Source organism: Blennius ocellaris (genome assembly GCF_963422515.1).
Source record: "Blennius ocellaris genome assembly, chromosome: 4".
Lineage (NCBI taxonomy): Eukaryota > Metazoa > Chordata > Actinopteri > Blenniiformes > Blenniidae > Blennius > Blennius ocellaris.
The window spans coordinates 22,000,691-22,026,425 of NC_137653.1; the positions used below are offsets into that span (position 1 = coordinate 22,000,691).

At 40.8% G+C, this 25,735-nt stretch overlaps 2 protein-coding genes across 2 annotated transcripts; one reads left to right on the plus strand and one right to left on the minus strand.

Annotated features, from left to right (window-relative positions):
* Positions 1-597: 597 nt before the first annotated feature.
* Positions 598-20,737, minus strand: LOC308128751 (uncharacterized protein; the record flags this gene model as incomplete). The annotated part of the gene is made up of 24 exons (XM_080494416.1): positions 598-783; positions 877-1,004; positions 2,241-2,316; positions 2,864-2,965; positions 3,091-3,201; positions 4,984-5,171; positions 5,371-5,519; positions 6,597-6,726; positions 6,803-6,927; positions 6,998-7,158; positions 7,253-7,348; positions 9,587-9,634; positions 10,906-11,040; positions 11,164-11,255; positions 11,345-11,420; positions 11,509-11,610; positions 11,783-11,893; positions 13,896-14,083; positions 15,617-15,765; positions 16,349-16,478; positions 16,566-16,690; positions 16,762-16,922; positions 17,000-17,095; positions 20,654-20,737. The coding sequence occupies 24 exons, from the start codon at positions 20,735-20,737 to the stop codon at positions 598-600; spliced, it is 2,949 nt and encodes a 982-aa protein (XP_080350542.1).
* Positions 20,729-24,935, plus strand: psmd6 (proteasome 26S subunit, non-ATPase 6). Its single transcript, XM_080494501.1, has 8 exons — positions 20,729-20,968; positions 21,326-21,531; positions 22,391-22,536; positions 22,620-22,839; positions 22,919-23,027; positions 23,115-23,283; positions 24,602-24,679; positions 24,764-24,935. Exons 1-8 carry the CDS (start codon positions 20,824-20,826, stop codon positions 24,858-24,860), a joined length of 1,170 nt encoding a protein of 389 aa, XP_080350627.1. The 5' UTR covers positions 20,729-20,823; the 3' UTR covers positions 24,861-24,935.
* The last annotated feature ends 800 nt before the right edge of the window (positions 24,936-25,735 follow it).

Sequence of the window (25,735 nt, forward strand, 5' to 3'; positions counted from 1 at the left end):
CTGTTTAGACAAAACAGTCAATTGAGGCTCAACTCCAGAACAAACAGACTTTAAGGATATTTCTAGAATGACAGGTTGCTCCAGAAAGAGATAAAAAAAAACAAGCCATTAGTAAAGTCAATACTGGTCATCATTACGTATCTGAATGCCACAAGATCAGACCGACCGCGTAACTTGAAACGGAGTTTTGGCACGTTGCACAAAATCAGAGGTTTAAAGACAAGATGTTTGAACTGAGTTTATTTTTCTCTGTGATGTTCAAACAAAAACAATAACAAATAAAGAGAGCTGATAATCAAGCAGAGTAACAGGTGAACCGAATAACCGTTTTCCTTTTTCCAAATAAAATGGTCTTGCTTCAATAGTTCATGAAAACAAGCATAGCTATTGAAAAGGCACAGCTACTTATTTATATTTTTGCAGATGGAATTTAGTAGTTCAAAAAAGTTTATTTTCACCTCTTTATTAATGTACTATTAAGATTAGAATGTCACAATGAACTGGTATAAAAATGAACATCTGTGTGAAAAGATGAGGAATCAAACATACATAGCAGTGTTGTTTTGAACATATTTATGCTGTTTCGATCAGAATGTTTCATAATTTGGTCTCTGTAATTTCTTCCTCTGAAAGGAATTTCCCACACACAGTGATGGCTTTAAACTCCTCCGTGATCTCCAGCATCGTCTTTCCTTTAGTCTCCGGCAGAATGAAGAAGGTATAAAGACAACCCAACAGGCATACACAAGCAAACAGCACAAAGCTGTACGAGTCGAGAGAACTCTGCAATAGAAACACACCAGAGGGAAATAATTGTTTTGATTCGTGCAGTTTATCACGCACACAATGCAGAAGCATTACTCTGTTTTCACTCACGATAAGAAATGGAAAGATGAAGCCAATCACTGCCAGAGCCAACCAGCGCAGAGTTCCCACGATGACGAAAGCTGCCAGCCGATCAGACTGGATAAAGATTTCACTGTTGAGTGTACCTGTAGCTGCACCTGGGTGACCGGGGAGATGATACATATCAGTGTTTTCCAACAATTTTAGGACCTGATCAATCCTTCAACATTTTTTGCAAACACATATGTAAGCTGGTTCACAGAGCACAAGCAAGAGACTACAAGACCAGACAGACCAACTTGTGCTCTGCTTGGATTGATTGCAAGAAAGCCTATGACTCATTGTCATACATGTAGATTCTGGACTTTCTGGAACTGTACAAGATCAACAAGGCACTAAAAGCCTTCATAAAGAACATGGGATTGATGAAGATGACGCTAGAAGGCAACTGTAGCACAAACCAAGGGGATGTCGTCTCACCACTGCTGTTCTGCAAAAGCCTGATTACAAAGTGGAGCAACAATCAGCCACTGGCTGTACATGAACGACATCAAGCTGTACACCAAGAATGAGCGAGAAATCGACTCACTGATCCCTATCGCCAGGACCTACAGTGCTGACATAGGGATGTCATTGGAGTTGGACATGTGTGTCAGATGGTATCAAAGAGCTGAAGGATGGTTAGAACTGAAGGGGTCAATGTAGCAGAGGGAAACAAAGTGGATATCCAGAATAACTACAAGTACCTTAAGATCCTGCAGGCTAATGGATACCCTGAGGAGGCCACAACGACATCAACTCAAAAGAAATTTCTTCAAGAGATCAAGATAAGTCCTCAGAAGTCAGTTGAATGGGAAGAATAAAGTTGGGGCCATCAACATGTCAGAACATATCAGATCGCCAGCTGGGATCATCAGCTGGTCCAAGGAGGAGATAGAAGCCACAGATAATAAAATAAAGCTCCTCACGATGGATGGAGAGTTCCACCCCAAGACCAGCATGCTGACACCATACATTATGTGATGACTAGCGATCATTTGAGCCCCCTATCCAAGATAAAACATTTAAAATCCAAGAATACATTCGGAAGATGGCTCCAAATGATGAGCTACTCGGTGAATGCCTCAGACAGCCGAAACCTAATAAGAACAAGGGGGAGCAGAAAATAAGAGACAAGGCCCTACATGGTATATTTCACCACCATCAGATAGAAAACCTAACAATGGCAAAAAAAAAAAATGCTGTATTGACAGACTTCTCAGAGGTACTAATCACAGTGGCACAAGAACAGAAAGCAGCACAAGAAAATCTAAACTTATTACATAAGCAGAAATTCATGTCAGTATGTTATGTACAGAATTGCACATGTCATGTGTAAACTGAGAAGCACATACCAGGCCCTCCAGAGAAGAACACAATGATGAGGATGATCAGAGCAGCAGTGATGTATGAAAGCCAGTTGCTCGAATTCTGTGTGAATGAAAACTTTATATGAAATGTGAGTTTAACATCAAATGGTCTCTGCACCCCAATGCTCCAAGAGTATCTACCACAATAAGAGCATCAAGAACAACTTCATAACCCTCCAAATGCATAAATCCTGGAGCCTGAATTGTCAAACTCTCATTCCTTGGGTTGCAAATCCAAAGGAAATATAACAAAGGTTAAGGCTATCGTGCAGATGTTTTGACTGTTAAAGCCCTAGAATGTACAGTAGTTGGGTGTAATATTCCTGGACAAATCTCATTGAATGCTGGGATCTTGGATCAAAGTATTTGAAGTATTTTTTCTAATTAACACTGGGAAAATTGATGCAGATACTCCAAAAGCCTTACTACTGCAAAGAAAGCACAGTTTCGACTGTTATATATTCTGTATAAACAGATTCTGTTTAGCCTTGAGTTAGGTCTCAGGCAAGTCTGTTGTTTGCTATTTTATTTTGGTCAGTCAGCATTTTCTCAATTTCATCTTCCAAAATATTTCAACATTTGAAACATCTGAGCAGTCCTTTGAAAACCTTCAGGTTGAGCGTAATCGTGACCAACACCCAGAGGGAGAACATGGCACCGTAGCCCCCCCAGATCAACGGTCGTCTCCCAATGCGCTCAATCAAAAGACTCTGAATAAGAGATGCAGAAAACACAGATTCAATCAGTGTTTAGTAATGTGTGTAAATATTATAAAATATATCAAACATTCAGCAAAATGATCATAAACATTAGTGATAAAGAAAGATTTACTCACAGAAGATACAGTGGTGATCATGTCACAGACTCCAAGACCAAGAGTGACGTAGCGGATCTTATCTTCTGGTATACCTGACTCCATGAAGATGTCAAAAGAAAATATGGTGATCTGGGATGGAGAAAAATACTATAAGATTAAAAAGAGGCTACATTCAATGTGGACAACTTGGACATTGACTTGGCTATTCCATCACATAAGTATATTTTGATTTAAGCCATTTCATTGTGGCTTCAGGTGCGGTGCTAGTTTTCAGTAGCATGTGGTGGTGTTACAGTCAGGGCCAGCAGTAACAACATACAACCCCCAACCCCCTCCTCCAAAAAAAGTATTGTTGCCTATGCCGATACAGCCAATGTAACAGCTGCACATTATGTCCTACAGTAAAAACACAATCCGAATCTAATGTAAGGCCACTATTATGCATCAGTACTTTGTCAACACCAACATGACAGCTGATCAACAACCACAGCGCATCAAGACACCACTGTGCAGCATCGCCATCAGATCATCTTCCAGTGTTCCCCACAGGTCGATAGCGTTTGATGAGGGGTTCAAACTGTCTGACAGTCTGGCGCACTACTATCATGCATCGTCTGTCTGTGTGAATGACAATAACGGAGAGAGAGCAATATGCAGAGATGAATGAATGGAGTGATATTGTGTTAATCGAACCAAAACCTGACAAAATATAGTCGTGGCGGCCGCCACGATTGTATGAGAAACACCACTTTACAATCAAAAATGGCACCAAATGCCAACAGCAGCGCCAATCTAATCAGAAGAAAGTTTCTAAACAAACTAGCACTCACCCGTCACTTGTAGATGAAATCCTTCCTTTTTGACGAATCGCTCTATGAGGCTGCTAAAACCACTGCTATTCCATGTTCAAGAGCTTGTACTGAAGAGTAAACATGGCCAGTAGAACAGCTTGTTGTGCTCCGAGCTAGCTGTCACCTTGTTGTCGTGTTGGTAGGTTCCTGCTGTAAAATGATTCCTCTACTCACAATTTCCATTTCTTCCACAAACGGGCACCTTGAAAAAGGCCCCCGAAGCAGGTCAGCTATCATCAGCCGATCTTACTTGCCGCCACCACCTTTCCAGAATAGTAGATAATAACAATACTTCATCACACACCTGCTCATGGGCCAATCAGTCAAGCTCATTTCAATATCGACAGCAAGACCAGCACTAGAAACTCCTCTTGGCCGAGGGCGTTCCATCAATAACACATCAAAATTTGCTGATGATACTGTCACGCAACATTTGAACCCAATAGCAGCATCCAGCTGCCATCAGAGGTAAGCAATGAAGTTACTGCTGGCCCCCAGCACAGGAAAGGAGTTGTGATGCATAGGAGAATTGAGTGCCACAAAATATAACTACGGTAGTCATTTTCTGGATACATTTGCATATTGAACAAGCAGCCTAATTGATTTCAGACACAGTTTTCAGAATCCTTTTTTAATTATAAAAAAAAATTAAATTGTAAAACTCATTTTCACTGCTGCCCCTGACTGCACACCACTGCTAGTTTCCCACCACACATAGTGTTTTGCATTTAGGCCAAAAAGTTGAATTTTGGTCTCATCTGAATGGAGCAGCTTCTTCCACGTGTTTGCTGTGTCTCCAACATGGCTCGTGGAAAACTACAAATGAGACCATCTGGTTATATTTTAACAATGGATTTCTTCAACACACTCCTCAATAAAGGCCTGATTTGTGGAGTGCATGACTGATAGTTGTGCTGTGGACAGAATGTTGAAATATTGTCTTGTATTTCATCCAGTGGAGGGATGTTGTATTGCATGATCACAGTATTTTATCTCCATTTGAAATGATCCTGAAAACAAATGGCTTTGTTCAGATGTCCAAATTAAGAAGCAGACTCACCACAGACATGCCTGACAACTGATTGAACCAGTAGATGAGGCCCATGGTGACGAGCTGCCACCGGACAGTCCTGTCCTTCAACAGCTGCACGGGGCTTTTTGGTGGGGCTGCTTCAATGGCCGCCTGCTCAGTCAACATCTCATCCATTTCCTCTTTGTAGTCACCTGGACCCCACAGACTCTGCAGAGCTGAAAAGTGTAGGAACACAGAAAACAATACAACCATGCATCTGACATTTCTGAGATGGTACACATTACAAAAGCCCAGTCAGTGAAGCATATAGGGAGTACACATAATCCCAAATAACAACAACAACAAAAAACAGCTTGCGATGCTACAAATAGTTATTTGAAGAGATACTGTATTATTTCAGAGAAAAATAATAACCTTTTCTGCATTGTTGTTCATCTCCTTTCTCTATGAACAAATATCTGGGTGATTCAGTAAGAAAAGGCAATACCAAAACCTGAATAATGCAAAAACATGCAGGGAGAGAGAGGGCGATGTTCCACAGCTCCTCGCGACCAAGAATCTCACTGTTAAAACAAAACAGAATTTGATAAATGGCTGTAGCGTGGCACATTGGTACTTTATTGATAGATGCTGATATCATGCACTAGTCTGGGGGCTCATCAATTGTGTTACCTTTGCTTTATATAAGAGTTTTAAAAAAATAGTATCAAGAGATTAAATTGTCTTTGTGACTTGCAGCAGATTGCATTTTGTCTGATATTCAAAACCTGAAGCAGTTTCACCTGAAATGTTGTATGAACTGGGCCAAAAATACTTTCTTGTTACAGTTATGGGAACACAGAAATTCTCTGCAAATGTATATGTAGGCATATTTCCAAGTGAACACAAAAGTGGTCTCTAATTCATTTCAGCAAGATTACAACATAAAACTTTCACACACACAAAAATGTACACTTTAGAATTGTGCTGCATGTGTGTCTGGCAGCCATCAAAGGTGCAAGATAGAACTTGGATTTACTCATATTGAATAAAACCTTGGATTTGTTATTCTATTTTGAGGATTTCCACTTAATTATGATAGTTTTAGCAAATTCAACCTGCTTCAGGCATTGGATTCACTGTTTTCCAAATATAAACAGTTTTTTTGTCCAAACTGCCGCCTGTTTCTTGAGTTTTCAATGGTACAATAGGTCCCTATTTTCTTCTCCAAATCTGGTGGCTCATTCTCTCAGCAGCAGTGTTGCCACAGTTACCTTTAAAAAGTAATATGATTACTGATTAAAAAGTAGTTTAGTTACTTTACTGATTGCTTGTATTTAGTTAGAACCCAGCAGGTGTTGAGTAAGGGATCAATAATGTTTTCAGTCTTCCTAATAATAAAATTACGATAGATTTTTTCCCAGACATATACTTGTTCGGTAAGACAGTACTATAATATAAGCTTTACAGTAGGTACATTATGCTTTGTTTAAGTGTGGAGAAAAAAAATCCTCAAAGTGAGCAATATGTATTTATTTATTTGATTTTTAGCCAATTGGCCTGGAGTTTTCCAAATTTGTAAGAAAGGACCAATTGAACAGAAATGTCAGCTTCTGGTCTGAAATGAAATGAACCCTTTAATAATGAGAGAGCATACCTACTTTAATCCCAAAAGTTGCCCAGCCAGTTCCCCAAGTGTCATAAAGATCGTTGCCGTCAGAGTCACTATTCCTCTTATGATTTTGGGAGAAATCTCAGTGAGATACGTGATGTGAAAGCTGTATCCCAAACCTGAGTAGAGAATAACGAGTAAGAACATTCAAAATCCAAAATATGTAAATGCATTCTTTGGAATACCGTAGTTTACCTGCCGCAATGCCAAATAGCATCCTTGCTACCATGATCATTTCAAAAGAATTGGCAGTTTTACTTGTCAGCATGATCACAGCTGCAACAATTGCAATACAGCTGCCGCAGATTACTCCCTTTTTTCTGATGAAGAAAAACATGGCACTCTATATATTTGTGAGCAGTATGACTATTGAGTCAATGTTGTCCTCACCTTCCCAGGATTCCTGCTATGAATTTAACGCTCAAAGCACCGCAGAGTCCACCGACAGCATACAAGGAAACGATAAGAGACCAGATCATTGTAACCGTCTCTGGAGCTGGGGTGTCTTTATATCTCTCATACCAGCTGCTGTTGATGAAGCTCTGTATGAACTACAGGAAAGGTTTGAAAGAATTAGCATGTTGAATAAAAATGATACATAAATCATTAAATAACTTCCAGTTGAAAAAAAGTGATGTGTCTCACCGGTGTGGGAGAACTCAGTGCAGTCATATGGTAGCCAGTTTGAAAGTTTCCTCCAAGTCCCAAGATAATGATGAGGAGCAGAGCATTTCCGCGATTCTGAGAAACAGAGCAACAAAAAAAACAAAAAAACAAGTTCATTATGGATTTGTAACACCACAAGTAGTAGTAGTAGTAGTTTCAAACGTGAATCCATGTAAAACACTTCTTGATATACGCAATCAGTCTCAACCCTTTCTAAGTATTTCTCTCAAAATATTTGCAAATGGATAATTTCAAATTTGGAGTTTGTCTGTGGACGAGAGGGTCACTCCTTTTGGCTTAAGGTGATTGCCCTAATGGACTCCATGGTCTCACTAGGTGACTTCAATGATCGGGTTGTCAACAACTATCCAGGAAGGGGGTGATTGGGAGGAATTACCAGCCCGATCTGAATGCAACCAATGAGATAGGACCTCTCTGCTGGCCACGGATTGTCCATAATAAATGCCATATTCAGACACAAGAATGCTTACACTATAAGTGTGCTTGGTGCCAGAGCTCCTCAGGTCTCAGGTCAATGATTAACCTTGTTATTGTTTCACCTGAACTATGACTGTATATTCTGGACACTTGGGAGAATAGAGATCAGCTGTTAACTGATCTGTCTGGTGGTGAGTTGGATCCATGACTCACAGAAGAGAGTATACCTCTGGTTTGGTCTGGCAATGACTTGGGGTCCCGCTATGAGAGCTGAAGAAGTTGCAGAAGACAGAGATATCTGGGCTTCTTTGGTCTCACAACCCACCTAAATTGGGATATTCAGCTTGTTTCAACTTGTCTGATGTCGACCTTCTTTTGAGCCCCAGCTTTTGATAATTCTTGCATTGCTGACAACTGAACCTGTGCTGTTGTGAGATTATTAATAAAGTGACTTCACTTCACCCTGCATCAAATGTCCATGAAGCCTGCCAAAGGCAAGACCCAAATCTCTCCCCCCTACGAGCCATAAGTTTCTTATCCAGTTTGAGTGCCCAGACAGATGAGAAAATCCAGATCACCAGGACCCATGTGGTCCTTTATCTCCTCTGAGAGCCCCTCTTGGAAGGCAAAAACAAAGGTGCTTTTATTCCATCCACTGTCTACAGCAAGTGTACAAACATGAATAGTATAGACTGCTATGCTGTCTCTGCCTTGCCATAATTGGAGGATTTTAGTTGGGCAGGCTCGGGTCAAGAAGAAGTACGGTCAAAAAACTTTCAAAGGGGAGCATACATTTAATCAAAAGTTTGACAAATGGGTCACTGCCTTTACCACCGAATTCTGGCCTTTTCTCTAATTCACCCTGTCTGAAAAGTGATGATGGCAACCGCATTGATGCTCTCATCAGCATTGGTTACAGGCTGGAGTTTGAACGGCAAAGAACAGTTCACCAGAAAAGAGCAACAAGTCTCCAAGTCCCTACCATATCTCTCAATCTGAATTCCTTGTGTTTCCCAGTTGGCGAGGACTACGTGGTATGTTCACTGGCAGTGAAGGCGCAACCCTGGCCCTGGCCTAAAATGGCCGTGCAGGTCAGAAACTCACTTTGACTGATGGGAATCCATCCATCTTCTACACTTTATCCTGTGCCGAGTCACTGGAGCCAATCCCAGCCAAATATGGGCAAGGGAAAGATGCATCCTGGACAGGTCAACAGCCAATCACAGGAAAAACACAGACAGACAACTGCCCACACTCATATTCACAACTCGGGGCAATTTAGGTTCACAAATTAACCTCACAGCATGTTTTTGGACTGTGGGAGGAAACCAGAGTACCCCGAGGAAACCCATGCACACATGGTAGCAACATGCAAACTCCACACAGAAAGGCTCGGCCAGTACTTCTCACTGTGAGGCGAGAGTGCTAATCACTGACGGGACATCTGTGACATCAAAGGTAGAAAAAGCCGAAAGACAAAATCCAAAGGGCAATCCAAAATCACAAAACCAAGAATCCATGTGAGAAAATTCCAGAAGGACTTCAAATAAAAGCAGAGTGTATAAGTAGACTGAGAGACTCAGGTGGGGTGAGGTGAGGTGAGTGGGACACAAAGGAAATGAAGCGTGACGCCGTGTGCACGGCGTCTGGGTACAAAATAAAGCAGGACAGGAGATAAAAACAGATAGCCGTCACATTATGCCAGCCGAACTCCACTTTAATGTTTTTCATGAAGTGTGCTTATACTAAAGGTGTTTGGAGTGGTTAACAAAAACTTAAAGCCAACAGTGGTCACTGACGACTGATTTTAATGTCCCTTTATCAATGCAATGCCGACATGCAACTAAAATTCATGGTAAATCAGTGAAAACCTACCAGTTGTTGAAACACAGTCTCCATTGAGCGTGTACTCCTGCTGAATGTCTAAACTGCATGGACTTTGTCATCTGTTTCATGCTGGTTATCATAAACTTTTATCAACACAAAGAAATACAACTGCCAATTACATTGACACACTGACGTGTGTTGAAATAATAACCAGTCTCACTGAGGTGAGTGAGACTGTTACATCATGTACAATGTCATACCAAGTCTTCTGAAAATTACTGAAAATGAGTACTTTGTTAGCATTACTGTCTGGGTACTGTTTTCACTACATGTGAAGTAAAAAATGAAACATATGTAACCGGATGGAAAACATGAAGAAAGGCACTTAAAATGCATCGGCCTGGCAGAAATGGTTTCATGGAGTTATTCTGCACTGCAGATGGAGTATTCTTATGCCGAGTACAGTTTCACCAAATAGAAAGACATCCTTGAGAAACCAGCAAATAAATGATTTGGGCATTTTTTTTTTTTGCACACTGTACAAAGTACTTAAAATTTTATGTGATTGTTTTATAAAGAAAAAGAGTTACATTAGCCAAAGTTACTGTCAGGAGAATTTCCTTGTAAAAAAACAACAAAAAAAACCTCAGGGAGACAGAATACACAGTGAGTGAGACTGAGAGCGATTTGAAAAAGTTTAAGACAATTTTATTACATTATTCTTCCAAGAAGAGACAAAGTCACAGCACAACCTTTGCATGATTATCCAGGAGTTTGTCTATAAAGTCAGACAGCACCTTCTTAAAGGCTGGATTGTTTTGAGGAAGATCCAAGTGCTTCCTGCACTGAAGGACACCAAAAGTAGCACAAAAGTGCTGACACGGGTCATCCTTGAACACAGACTGCAAAATCACACATCATTCTTTATGAGACAAAAATGAGATTTCTCTAACAGTTACAGTCAATCAAAATGGTCTAAAACAATCTGGAATAAATAGTGACATCAGCTCGCGTCTCTATTAAATCCTCCAGACCAGAGGTGGCCAACCAGCCAGAGACCAAGCGGCACAAAAATGACATTGGTACTACAAAGAGCCACGTCATTCACACTGGGCTTCCAAATAAACTTCCTCTCTCACACAGACACGGAATGACATGAAGTGAAAATTCATACATAATGTATCATACATTTCCATATGGAATTACAAAAGTCAGACAACAGTCGGTAAGGCGTGGATTTACAGAATTGACAGGAATAATTTCACCCTCTCAGCCCACACAAGTGAGCCAATTGTAAAAATTGCAAATTGACCGTCTCATAACTTGGTCTCTGTTGTTTTTTCCTCTGGAGGTGATCTCCCACACACAGTGATGGCTTTAAATTCCTCTGTGATCTCCAGTATCGTCTTTCCTTTCGTCTCCGGCAGAATGAAGAAGGTGTAGAGTGAAGCCAGCAGGCACGTACAGGCAAACAGCACAAAGCTGTAGGAGCCAAGAGCTTTCTGTGACAGAACACGGAAAATAAATCACAATGAGTTTCATGGTACAATTAGCATTGTTTAGCTCAAGTTCTGTTTGTTTATACTCACAATAAGAAAAGGAAATACAAAGCCAATAAGTCCAACCACCAACCACCTCAGCAGCCCCACAATGGCAAACGCAGACAGTCGATCAGACTGGATGAAAATCTCACTGTTGAGCGGACTTGACGCCGCACCTGGGTCAACCACACAGAGACATCCAATGTTGAATTATTTTCAGAACATTGTATTAATATTAACTACAAGACTACAACAAATCAGCTACCAGGTCCTCCAGTGAAGAGCACAATGATGAGGACGATCATAGCGGCAACGACGTATGAAACCCAGTAGCTGGAACTCTGTATGAATTAAAAGCTTGTGTTATTTACACATGATTCCTGAGGATCTGTGAATGCCTTGCTAAAGGTGATGTACTACCAGAGGTACCTCCATGTTAAGTGTGATTGTGACCAGCACCCAGATTGAAGACATGGCACCGTAGCCCCCCCAGAACAATGGCCGCCTCCCAAGACGGTCGATGACAATACTCTGAATGAGATGAAAGCAAAAGATAATGATCAAGTTCAAAATATATTTAGTCGGTAATTATCATGAATTTCCTGGTTTTGCAATGGAGAGGTTATAAAATATCCAAATTAAAACTACACAAAGATCAACTATTTACAAGGAAACATCGGCACAGATGAAGGGTTTTGCTCACGGTCAACATAGAAGTGATGATTTCACAAACTCCAAGGCCAAGAGTGACGTAACGTATGAGGTTTTCTGGCATACCCGACTCCTTGAATATGTCAAAAGAGAAGGTGCTGATCTGGGGATAAAAACATGACTAACGTTAAAGAACCGTGAGAAGTGCAGATTTGACCGAGATCTAGTAAGTGTTGTCATAAGGTATCACCGTGTATGAATGAGCCTGCTGGGAAAATATGCCTCCATGAGGACGTCCCCCCGGGGGTTAATAATATTTCTATTCTGAACCTGAAGTGGTTTATTCCAGACACACCCAGCTGGATCACAGTGTTGCATCACTTCCTCTGATGAAGCCCTGTTAGAGCCTGATATGTAACAATGACCAAAATTGTTATAAATTAAAATGTAATAAAACCTGAAATGTAAAAGCTGGCCAATAATGTAGAAAGATTTAATAATTTAAATGTGATCTTAATATGTTTAATGCTGATGCAATATTTTGTATGACTGGAGAATGAGATTTTTTTTAGAGAACTGAAGACTATGTATGATGATCATACATGAATACCATAATCTGTATACCTGTAAATACCATAATTAATCAATGATTAACTTTAGGATGTAATAAAGTTATTTCACTATTAGGTGAAACGTATTAGTGTCTTGGCACATTATTTATCAGTTACTACATTTCGGACTCAGCACTTTTGTTACATTATCGACGAGTTATCATATTTCATTTTTTGCGACATTTTATTTTATAACAATTCGGGTCGTAGTTGCATATCAGACTCTGGGGCGTCGTTCACACTGCTGGGAAACGGGACCCAATTCTGATTTTTGTACTCACAACTGACCCATATCCGACCTGTTTTGTGGCTGTTTGAAAGTGTCATGCGAGCATGGCGTGGCCTCATGTCGTCGTCTGCGGTCTAGGGCCCCAAAACATCCAGTCCGATCATGTTCACACGGCAGGTCGTACTTAAATTGATCACACACAAAAATCTGATCCCAGCAAAAAAAATTGGAATTGAGCATCAAGATCTGCGGCGTGAACGGAGTCTAACAAGCCCACCTCAGTGATGCATTTGTGACCCAAACCTTGTTTTTAAGCTAATCGTACTTTGTTAATCCCCTCGGGGAATTTCCTTTTTACCCACATAGACCTATCATATTTCTAGGACGAGGTGTGGCCATGCTAGGGCACTCCATGGAGCTGATGAGGGTCAGAGGTCATACAGTCAGTGGTGACAAGTCAGCTGTGGGATTCAAACCTCCAATCCCAAGTCTACTTCAACATCTAGGAAATCCCTGCCCTTTATAAACGTCTGTATTTCCATCTAATGTTAGGCAGCTTCACCCTTCTTTTTTAATACTGGTTGGTTTTCTTTTGTGTGCATTCTTGTTTTGTTCTTGATTGTTCTATTTACACATTTTTAAAAAATCTATTATTTATGTTGAAATGTTATTTTTCCACTTCTGTGGTATACACACTGAGTGGATGTGTCCTACTTCTGTGACAACGCCGATCAAAATGTGGTTTCAGGTTAGTAGTAGTTCGTTAGAGTTGTGAAAGCTTGAGTTAGTTTAATGAGCTCCAGAGTGCGTTATGTGAAAACTCGGGTCCTAAAATGAATGTTTGATCAATACGTTTGGGACTTGTCTTTGTTGTGATGACAACTTCAGGGTTAGATCAACACCCCGTGTACATGATAACATTTTCAGGTGAAAACTGAAGACTTTCGTTGTGTTTCGGGTGTCCCTTTCCAGGACAACAATGCTCGGGGCCACTGAAAATGCAACTTTTTGGAAAAAAGTTCAGAAGGCGCTGCAAAACGCTGCTGACTCTGATCTCCATGGAAGTGATCGAAATAACCTTTCTGAAACGCTGCTACTATGCATGCACATCAAGTACACGATGTGTACATGCACAGCCTTGACTTCACTGTCTAACTAATAGATTTCCTCCAGCAGCAACACATTGATCTTTCTATCACAACAACAGTGGGCAATCAAACTGTTTTCTTGAGTATGTTGACTGTACTTGTATATGCTGAACTCAATCTGGTGATGTGCTTTGCCTCAGAGATCTTCCAAGATATTGGAATGAAAAGCAGGCTCACCACAGACATGCCTGACAGCTGGTTGAACCAGTAGATGAGGACCATGGTGACCAGCTGCCACCGGACAGTCTGGTCCTTCAGCAGCTGCAGGGAGCTTTTTGGAGGGGCTGCTTCAATGGCCGCCTGCTCAGTCAACATCTCATCCATTTCCTGTTTGTAGTCGCCGGGACCCCACAGACTCTGCAGAGCTGGAATTTAATCCAGAGACAGAGAGAGACATTAGCTACAGTCTTCGTAAGGGAGTCAAGTTATTAAATTGTTAATTAAATGTGCTCCTCATTGATGAAAACCTTCCTGTTGTCTCCTTTTCTTTTATGAGTTAGTTTGACCCATTTTTAAAAGCTAGTTTTGTTTTTGTTTTTTATAATTACTTGAAAAAGACATAGATGGTTCCACACTACGCTCTTTACAAGTTAAATTAAATGCATATATTTGTTTAATTCAAACATGGTTTAAACAAAGTGACTCGACTCCATTCTGTCATTAACTTGTGTGAATCTGATCACAATAATAGTAATAATTCAAAATTCTGCTTTTTCCCATTTTAAACAATGGTACAAGTTGCTCTAAAACAAGTCTATCATATAGTACAGTGCAACAATCACATTTTAATTCAAGTCAAAATGGTGGTTGGAAATGTCAAGATTGTCCGTTTTCATTTAAATTATATCTTATCATGATTCAGTATATACGTCATGTCAAACCTTGTTATGTTTTATAATCTGGTCTGTCCATGGTGAGTTCATTTTGCAAGTACCGTCATTTCATCCCGCATATACATCCCCAGGGCTTTATTCACTTTTCACAGACCTCCATCCAATAGAACTAAATACAACACTGATTTAAAGCTGAGCAGAGAAGAGAGAGAGTTTTTAGAGCAATCTTTTTAACATAACAAAATAAATCCTCGTCACTGAGGCTTTGAGTGTTTTTGTTCTTGTTCTTCATTTGTTCCCAAGTCTGTTTAGGGATGCATCTGAAATAATGAGGTTAATAATAATGGTCACGCCTGACAGAATTACAGAAACATGAATTTATGGACCGCTCATTTTCTCCTGTCGTCACGGTGAAGAAATAATATTCCAACGCAAAAGCCACTCACAGAGGAAAGTGAGCCTCAAAACAACAAGGTGGAATATCGAAACTAAAAAGAAGAGCAGTGAGGAAGCACTGCCTGAAACATTTCTGTTTTAATAAAGTGAAGTTGAATGATCACAATGCCATGTCTGCCAGTCTATATGTCCAATTAAGTAATATCATTTAATCTCACAAAGTCACGCATTGAAAAGTCGGTAACTTTCTGGCTTTAAACATGGCAACAGCTGCTTCCAGCCCTGGTGGGTGTGTGTAATTTCTTCATATTTTTTACAGAATAACTGCTCCTCTATGGTAAATTAATCTGTTCTGCAGGGTTTCTCTGTGTGCGATTGGTCAGACGCCGCAAGCTCCGCCCTTGTGAATGTGCTTCGATGCTGAAGGGAAAACTCTGGGTTGAACTATCGAGGTGTTAACAATGCTTGTCTGGGTCAGTCAACCCAGGTAACAGAGAGATATCCTTGGTACATTTCTCCAGAGTTGTCTGGCCCCTGGTTTGTCTTTTTGGTTATAGATTTGGGTTTTACCATCACCTGCTGTAGTTGTTGCTTACCTTTTCTGTGGAATAATGTAATGCAGTGATACTGCTGTCACAGACCATTTGATAAGACAGGAGAGATACCAACCTTTTTTGCATGCATGCTTATCTCCTTTCTCTATGTATAAATATCTGGGAGATTCGGGGAGAAACGGAAACACCAGGAGTTGAACCACTGAAAAAAACACAGGGAGCGAGAGGACGATGTTCCACGTGTCTTTGCGGCCGATGATCTCGCTGGAAAAATGAAAGGAATTCTTTTTAGTCTTTTAATTTTTGTGATATGATCTGTATATGAATCAATTCTAGATTTATCTCTAGACCTTTGAAAAGTAATGATTAAAAAAACATTAATGAATATTTCTACAGGACATTTTTCATGAAAAAGAAAAATTGTAAAGCATGTTATATTCTTTGTTGTTTTTTTTTTTTGTTTGTTTTTTAATCTGCATCCTGCATCCTTACAGAATGATTGGCTGTCAATCAAATCTGGAACGTGCCCTCTACACTTTAAAAAGTTTTTACCAGAAACTACACGATCAAATGCTACTATTGCCACAAGGCATCATCAGTAGTGTAAAACTAACCTGTCTTGCAATGGTCTCACCCTGAGCTCATGCTCCCCATTAGTGGGGGGACAATTTACGCGGGGTGAATTCTGCTTCAAAAGTATTTACTATAAAGACAACTTTTTATAAAGACAAACTGTTGCATTTTGCATGTTTTAACAAAGTCAGTCTGACAGAATGACTTTGAATTGGATCGTGTGTGGAGCAGATTACAGATCATCTGTTGAATAACAATGCTGATTTCAACATACCTTAATCCAAAAAACTGTCCGGACAGTTTTCCAAGTGACGCAAAGTTTGCTGACGTCAGAGTTACTTGGCCTCTGATCTTTTTGGGCGAAATCTCCCCGAGATACATCATATGGAAACTACCTCCCAAACCTGCAGGTGAGGTAAGGTGTGCTCCATGAGTAGGAACACTGGAGATATTCAGGGTTCATCGACATAGTGCAGAACGCTGACATTTACCTACTGCATAGCCGAACAGCATCCTGGCCACAATGATCATTTCAAAGGATTTGGCAGCTTTACTCGTCAGCATGATCACAGCAGCAACTATTGAAATACAGCTGCAGAAGATGACTCCTTTTTTTCTGAACGAGACAAATACAGCACTCCGTATGTTTGCAAGTAACCTGACTTTTACGGTGGGTTTCACACTCACCTTCCCATTAATTCTGCTATGACCTTGACACTGATGGCCCCGCAGAGACCGCCGACAGCAAAGACAGACACCACGAGAGACCAGATCATGGTGACTGTCTCTGGAGGCGGGGTCTCATTATATCTCTCATACCAGCTGCTGTTGATGAAACTCTGTATGAACTGCAGGGTAAGAAATGGACAACGATCAGTGTTTCAAATGAAAAACACAAAGATCATTATAAAGTGCTGTGGCTCACTGGTGAGGGGGAACTCAGTCCAGTCATGTGGTATCCTAAATGAAAGTTTCCTCCAAATCCCAAAATAATGACGAGGAGCAAAGCTTTGCCGCGGGTCTGAAGATGAAGGAGAACAAAAAGAGTCACAGATCATTTTCACTGTCTTTTTCAACAGTGTTCTTTTAATATTTAATTTAAAGCTGATCGAGCCATCCGATGTTGAAAAGTGACAATATAAAGAGTTTGGACAACAGTGAATGGAATACACCTGACGCAGTGGCAGCAGGTGGTGAATTTCTTAGTTGGGGCTCTTTGTCATTCTTTAATTTCAGCCATTATTCTGAGCGTTAGCTTAAATACAGTGCATTTATAACTGTTGCCAATCTTGCCTTTTTTACATTGAGGGAGCCCCCGAGTGCTGAATATTATTGTCCTTGCAGGGGTGTCCAACCCGGGTCCTCGAGGGCCCCCGTCCTGCAGGGTTCAGCTCTCTCCCAGTTGCAACCCACCTGATTGCAATGAGGGGCTCGTTCGTGAGCTTTTTCACAACCTTGGTGATGACATCATCACTAGAGTCAGGTGTGCTGAAGCAGGGAGAGAACTAAAGCATGTAGGACAGGAGACCCCTGGAATAGAGCACTTAAACGGATGAACTCATGGTGGCCATTGGACAGTTCACACTTCTGCTTGATGGTGAAGGCCAATACAGGATGCAGACAGTTTCTGATGCTGACAGAGACAAAACAAATGTACTCGGGGGATTTCATTCAAGAGTGTGAAACCAGATATGATTCTCTCAAGTCATGCGATCAAGTCTTAGTATTTGATTCTTTAACATGGCCTCCGGAAATGCAAGACCTCCACAGTTATGGCAACACAACAGTTTGCAGCATTCTACAGAAATATGAAGCCATGTTGCAACTGGACTTCACTGAGGAGGACAGTGAGGAAGACCGCACTTATTAAGACGACACTACATATGGGGTGAGTACCACCATATCATCTTCTGGTACTCACCTGAGTATTTCCCTGAAAAAGTTATGTGCACCCCTGGATAGAAACATATTGGACATTATTAAAGTGTATGTATTTAGTAACTTGTCTGTTTCTGGTTGGGGAATCACCCTCGCGCCTTCTGTTGGCCAGTCGCTACTAGGACGGAATTTCGAAGACTGCAAAAGAGAACACTTTTTTTTTTTTTTTTTTTTTAAATTCTTTGTAGATCTCTGTATATTTGTGGCATTCATACACATTTTTGCTTCAGAAAAGTTTCGCGTTTACACAGCAACTTTTTGAAAATGTCTTCCACAGAAATGGCAGAAATGCTGAAAATGATGTGGTTTTCATGACGGGCCACTCGTGGACGCTGTTGGTTATTGTTGTAATGAAACTGCCTGCATGCGCTCAAACACTGTCATGTAAACGGGGCCCAATTCGGAGCCTCCAACCCGCCGTCAGGAAGCTGATCAGCCACCACCATTATAGGGAAGCCTTTTAAAAAAAAAAATAGAGATCAATTACTGTGGAAAGTATGAAAGTTAAACATTAAAGTAAAGGATTAGGTTTATTGTGTCTTTCAATTCACTCAGAGGATTTTCTTCTTCTTGTCATTACATAAAAGTAACACCATGTGATAACTGGCAATACTGAAATAGCTGTGTAGCCTACTTGCTTTGCACTCTGGGTTCAGGTTGATCGCTCACTAACTGCACTGCAAGACCATCTTTTGAGGAGAATAATGTAAGCAAAGGGATGTATCAGAACTTGTATGAAACAGTATATTGATCAGATGTAGTACTATAATCAGTCAAAGTCAAAGTCAGCTTTATTTGTCAAATGTGCCGAATGCATGGCATACAGCCCAGATGAAATTCCGGTCCTCTCAGACCCACAGTGCACAGCGTAATAATATATTAGGAACAATTATAAGACTTAAAAATCTATACATCTAAAATCTATACACCTTATAAACATATAAACAGCATAGTAAAGTGGCATGTACAACTGAGGTAGAATGTTCGTTCAGTGGGGGGGGGGGGGGGGGGGCATAATGTCAGCATGTTATATTAGACTGAATTAAATAAACAGCCACATTTCACCATTTCTATGTGTTACAAATGCGAAACTTTTTCTGTTTATTGTCCCATCAAAAAAATACAAATAGGATTTCTGCCCTTGCACAGCTTCTGAGTGTCATGAGAAGGTTTTTTTAATGAAAGGATTTAAAAAATTCAACTTTGAATAGTGCAGTGACTCAGCAGATACTGCATTTCTCTGACTTACTGAGCTGTGACAAACCAAAATGCAGCTTTATCCAAAATGTGTCATTTCCTTTCAACAACTTTCACCTCAAACAAGTTTTTTATCTATTCAACACTGTTCACCACCACAGCATTATACTTTTTAATGAAAATAGTGACTTCTGTATAAGATTGGCACATTTTCCCCCACTGCTTCTAATGTCTTTTAACAATATTGACATTTACAGATAATTATCACAGTGAATACATTTACATATGAGTAAAACCTTACCAGCTGTCGAAGCAAGATCTCCATTGTGTGTTTCCCAGTACTGATCAGACAGGATGTGTGCACACTGCACTTACTGTCATGCATTTCATGGTTATCATTAACTTGTTGTCGTAGCAAATGAAGAAGAAGGGAGATCAAAAAGTGGGAAAGAACCACAGTAATGTTTAATGATTCCATGATGTGGTTACCAAACCTTGGTATAAGGTCCATCTGAAAAAAGGTTGTAATTGAGTAGATGCTGCTTTAGAATAGCCTCCCCTCTCATTTAAGAGCTTGTTTATAACATTCAAAGATTTCAGTGTCCAGAAAACCTTTGTTTGTATAGGAAGAATTTTGAAATATATTTAGCATAAAATTTAAGCATTGCATGTGCTGATGTAATAAGACCGTATAGTCAATTTTAAGTACAAAGAGTGAGGCCTCTTTCACACGGCACAGTTTCAAGTGAAAACGCTTTGTTTTTATTTCAGAAAAATTATGGCCAATATCTATTGAAAAGGTATGAATAAATTACACGTTTTTATATACATCATAAATAAAACATAATGTGCAATCATGATTGCGGAATAATACTATTGGAAATATAACAAATAGACATGTATCCTCTTACAATAAACTAAATATTTCCAGACATGGATATCCATGTACAGTGCTCACATATAGAAAGAGTCACATTCTCACAGACATGATCTGTCATTGACCTCTACATTCCAGGTTTTCTTTTAAAGTGCAGCAATTAAATCCATGAAACTCTAATACCTAGAACCTGATTATTAAAAATCCAACAGCTTTTGAACATTTTACTGTACAGGCATCTGACAGTTTTTCCCACCTTCTGAATAGGAAGCGCACTATGGACAGATTACGTATATTAAACGTGGCTTCTGGCAAATCCGGTTGTTTGCATTTTGTCGTCCAAATAAAACAATTCAAATTATTTCCACACTTTTTCAGGACCAACTACTCCTCGTTTCGCCTCCAGCCACGCCTCCTCGTCACATAACCAAAACAAACACCTTCATAATTCCTTCATAATAGCCACTGGTGCCACTTTTTGCGCTTGGCCCGGCTGATGTCAAGCGGGGGCAGTTGTCGTTCATAAAAATGTCCAGTAGGTGGCGGTGACCACGCGCTGCTCGTCACAGGGAGAGGCCGCGCGCCGCTCTCTTCGGCTGTCGTCGACAGCCGCTCCACCGGAAGCAGCCGTCCAGTGTTTTCCGTAGTCATCGTTGCATAGCTTCTTGTCACTGTTGCCGCACAAAGGAAGCCTTCCGTCTCTTCTAGTCTCTTCTCTTGAACTTTTTGGCCCAGACATGCCGCTCGAGAATCTAGAGGAGGAGGGTCTGCCCAAGAACCCCGACCTGAGGATAGCGCAGCTGAAGTTCCTGCTCACCATGGAGGGACACCGGCAGGACGCGAAAGTTAAGACCGAGCTCATGGACGCCATCAGAGCTAACAGTGAGTTAGCATTTCACTTCAACACACTCTTCATTTCTTACTCACACACACCTACATCTAATAGATGTCTGTTTCTACCTAAAGTAACACACTAACATGTGTTACTAATTCCTGAACGTGTTTATTAAAGCTTATTTCTTGGCTATTACTGTAGCATTAGCTTGTGGCTAACCGTTGACTGACGTCGGGTGGCTGGACAGTTTGTCAAAATTAACTTCTCGTCATGGTAAATGTAAATCACCAAGAAACCCCTTTTTGGCCTACAACTATATTTTAGCCCACTTGACTTTAGCAGTGACCAGTAACGTGGCTTTATGCGTCACCGGGGTTCCCTCAATGTTTACCTGTCTGCTTCAGACATGGCGCCCTACTACGAGGGGCTCTGCAAGGAGCTGAAGTGGCAGCTGGACTCCGACCTCCTGAGTAAGATGAAGAAGGCCAACGAGGAGGAGCTGAAGCGTCTGGACGACGTGCTGGAGGACGCGGAGAAGAACCTGGGAGAGAGCGAGATCCGAGACGCCATGATGGCCAAGGCTGAATATCTCATCAGGATTGGAGACAAGGTGGAGACTCACTCTTTCTGATGTGCAAGACAAGTAATCACTGAATTCAGGTGTTCCAATCACTCGCATGGCCACAGGTGTGTAAGGTCAAGCACCTAAGCAGAGATGTGTGCTCTCTGTGCAGCAGGAAAAGTCAGCGTGTTGCTTTTAAAATGATCTCGCCAGCAGTAATACATTGATTTCAAGGATTTGGATCACTTCATGCACTGCCTATCACACACACGTGCACGTCAGTAGTGGAATACAAGGTGTTTACACAATTCTGGGCAACGTATTATTATTATAGACAAAGTCTTGTGTCATATCTGTAGTGTATATGTTAGGGTCACAGTAATTGACACGCAGCAGTCGTTATAAACATTCAACATTTTTTTGTATTGAATGTTTTCTTCTTATTCTTGCTAATATTCGAGATTGTTCTGTTGCAGTTCAAACGTTTTCAGTGGAAAGTAACAAATCGTTTGTATTTGGTCTGACACGCTCCAACAGTATAAGAGGTCTAACGTGCTTGCGAAATCCAATTGAGTTTTGCTTCATTTTTTTGCAATTGTGCAGTAACTGAGGTGTGTGAAAGAAATGTTTTAGTTGGTTTAATTTACAGTGAAGGAAGTGTTTGTTTTGTTCTTGAGCTATCTAAACAAGTCAACTCTACCGTGCAGCTTAGTGGGTTACTGTAGCATTCGAGTGAAACCTTGTGATTTCAATGTTTTAGTTTAACAAGAAAAGTTTCATTTCGTTTCTTTTTTTTTTTAACTTGCAAACGCCCAGGAGTGTTGAAATTGCCTTTAGGGTTGGTAGATTTCTGGTCTGAGCAAAGTAAAGTAGCAGATGGTTTGACAGTTTCCCTTTCTTTCTACAGGAAGGCGCTTTAACAGCTTTCAGAAAGACCTACGACAAGACAGTGGCTCTTGGTCACAGACTAGACATCGTTTTCTACCTGCTGAGGATCGGCCTCTTCTACATGGACAGCGACCTCATCACACGCAACTCTGAGAAAGCCAAGAGGTAAACGAACCCCAGCGGCGTCGGCCCTGACGCTTCTCCTCTGCAACGTTCGTCTTTCCAGTACTCACGTCTTCTCTCCGCAGCCTCATCGAGGAGGGGGGCGACTGGGACCGAAGGAACCGTCTGAAGGTCTACCAGGGCCTCTACTGCGTGGCCATCAGGGACTTCAAACAGGCTGCAGAGCTCTTCTTGGACACGGTCTCCACCTTCACCTCCTACGAGCTCATGGACTACAAGACCTTTGTCACCTACACCGTGTATGTCTGCATGATCGCCCTCAAAAGGCCCGACCTCCGGGAAAAGGTAGGAGAGGCAGTGTTGTGCTGGCAGAGGCCATCCAGTGTGGATGCATTGGCACCTTTAAGAGTCCGTTTCCCTGCAGGTGATAAAGGGAGCAGAGATCCTGGAGGTGCTGCACAGTCTTCCTTCTGTCCGTCAATATCTCTTCTCGCTCTACGAGTGCCGTTACTCTGTCTTCTTTCAGTCTCTGGGTAAGAAAATACAAATGAGGACTTTTCACTGTAGCGCTTTCACATTTTGCCTCTTCAGTGAAGTGAATTCTGACTGTGTTGTTGCAGCCATGGTGGAGCAGGAGATGAAGAAGGACTGGCTCTTTGCACCGCACTACCGCTACTATGTGAGGGAGATGAGGATCCAGGCCTACAGCCAGCTGCTGGAGTCCTACCGATCCCTCACGCTGGGCTACATGGCCGAGGCCTTCGGGGTCAGCACGGAGTTCATCGACCAGTGAGTTCCTGAACACTAAAGTTGTTCATCAATACGAGAGCAGAAACTGATCCACTCAGATCCTCGACCATCCAGGAGCAGGTTCAGGACAGGCCCTGGTTTTCTCCTGTTGTATCAGGAACGTCCACCTGGGATTCGGTTGTGAGAAGGTCGGGATAGAACCTGCTGAAGAGATTCTCTCTGTCATTTAGTCTGATAGAAGCTGGAAGGGTTTCATAGAGGAGCTGCAAAAACACTGGATTCCCGTTTCCATGACAACGGTTTTAGAGTCGAGTCACTGAACAACAATCCAACTTGGTCGTCTTCAATATGAATGTCGCTGAACTCGCCATTGTTAATGTTTATAACATATCGTTCCATGTCAACCCATGGCCTGATAGGAAAGCTACATTTTCATGGTTTCAGTGTAGAAAATGCAAAACAATGCATTTTTACTTGAAACGTGTAAACCTGGCAAAGTCTTTGCTTTTGCAAATCTTTCCAATGTATAAACCAGGGGTGTCCAACCCTGGTCCTCGAGGCCCCTGTCCTGCAGGGTTTAGCTCCTCCCAGCTGCTACACACCCGATTGCAATGAGGGGCTCGTTACTGAGCTTGGTGATGACATCATCATTAGTCAGGTGTGCTTGAGGACTGAGAACAAAGCATCGATTCACTTGTTTCTACCTGCTCATCTCAAAATATCTTTGAATAGTTGACATAACTGAAATGATTTAAATGAATAACTAAATCATCATTTACTTTGAGATAATTAACTTTTGACTTCAAATGTCAAAGATGGGGAAAATAAAACTGAACTCAATATTTCTGGGATGAATCCTAAAATAACAAAGTTGAGGAAAAATACCTTTCCTACAGTAATTAAAAGCGATGTAACCGTCTATGGGCATTTGAGTTTTTAAACATTAAATACATTTTCACAATATGAAACACCATTGTAGTTTTGGTATGTTTTAATGTACAACCAGCAGATTTGTCTCGAAGTTACCAACTGAACAAAGTTTATAACACAAGTGTGTCTTTTTGGATGTCAAGTTCAGACGTTGCTCTTAATTTAGTTCAAATAGTCAAACTTGCATAACATTTAGATTTATTGAAGCCACTAATTTATATTGCTTCTACATCATGAAAATTAAATAGAATCTCATCAGTTGATATTTCATTAGACAAGATCTCACACCCACTTTTATTAACTTGATCATAATTGAAACTATTTAACTGCACTTTACTTTAATCGAGTGCATTTTTGTGTAAATGATGTAACAAATAAAACTAATGATCTGCCTTGAACTTAAGCCCAGTCTGTTTCTTCCCCTCAGGGAGCTGTCTCGATTCATCGCAGCCGGGCGCCTTCACTGTAAAATCGATAAAGTCAACGAGATCGTGGAAACCAACAGGTGACGCTGCTCTTCTACAAACGGCTGCGCTTTAATCAACACTCTCGATCTACGACTCTATAACGTTCTGTCTCTTCTCTGCAGACCTGATAGCAAAAACTGGCAGTACCAGGAAACCATCAAGAAGGGCGACCTGCTGCTCAACAGAGTCCAGAAGCTGTCGAGAGTCATCAACATGTAACAGCCCCGAGAAAACCTTGTTCTACACAGTCCTTCTTATATTGTGTGTATATAATAAAACCTGTTTAACTGTTCACACATCCAGGCTCTTCTCTTCTTCCACAAATGAGGCAGAGGCAAGATTTCATATAAATAGCAGTATAAATTATTTTATTTACAGAAACTTGTTACAAAACAAATATACTATACAATCTTTTTCTTTAAATATTAATTCTAACCTATGTTTTGTTCATGAATTACATAGCAGCCAATACATAAGTCCAGCTGAAAATGATTCTGATAATGTATACAAAAAAAAAAAATCTATACACGCTTTTACATAGTACGAATGGTGGATTTTTTGTTTTTGTCTTTATTCCCAGACACGAATTATATTCTCTCTCCCGTACGTTCACATTCCACGTCTGTGGTGCTAATAAAGAAAACCTCCTCGCATTGTTTTTTTTCCCCCGCGTGCTGGAAACAAAATCAGTGGAGTTTGAGGGTAAACAAAAACACTTGATTGAAGTCTCTACATATAAACCCCAGTAAACCAGAGGAAAGGCTCACCGGATCTCGACATCTTGTCTACAAAACCCCTCCCCAAAACCAAGAATACAAAATTAAAAGAAACTGAACATTTTATACTGGGCAGCTGACAAGCTCAGGGTTATTTTTTTTTTTTTTGTTTTGTATTTTTTTTTTTAAAACCACATTTCGGGTTCGTAGGCAGATTTGAAACCAAACTCCTAAACACTTTAAACATTCAAGTAAAGGTAAAAACAACCCAAAGAACACTGTCCTCAAACAGTCAGGGTGAAACAAATTCAGGCACTTTCTCTTAATTTGATTTTTTTTTTTCCCCTTAAAAAAAAAAAGAAGCTGCGATTCAAATTA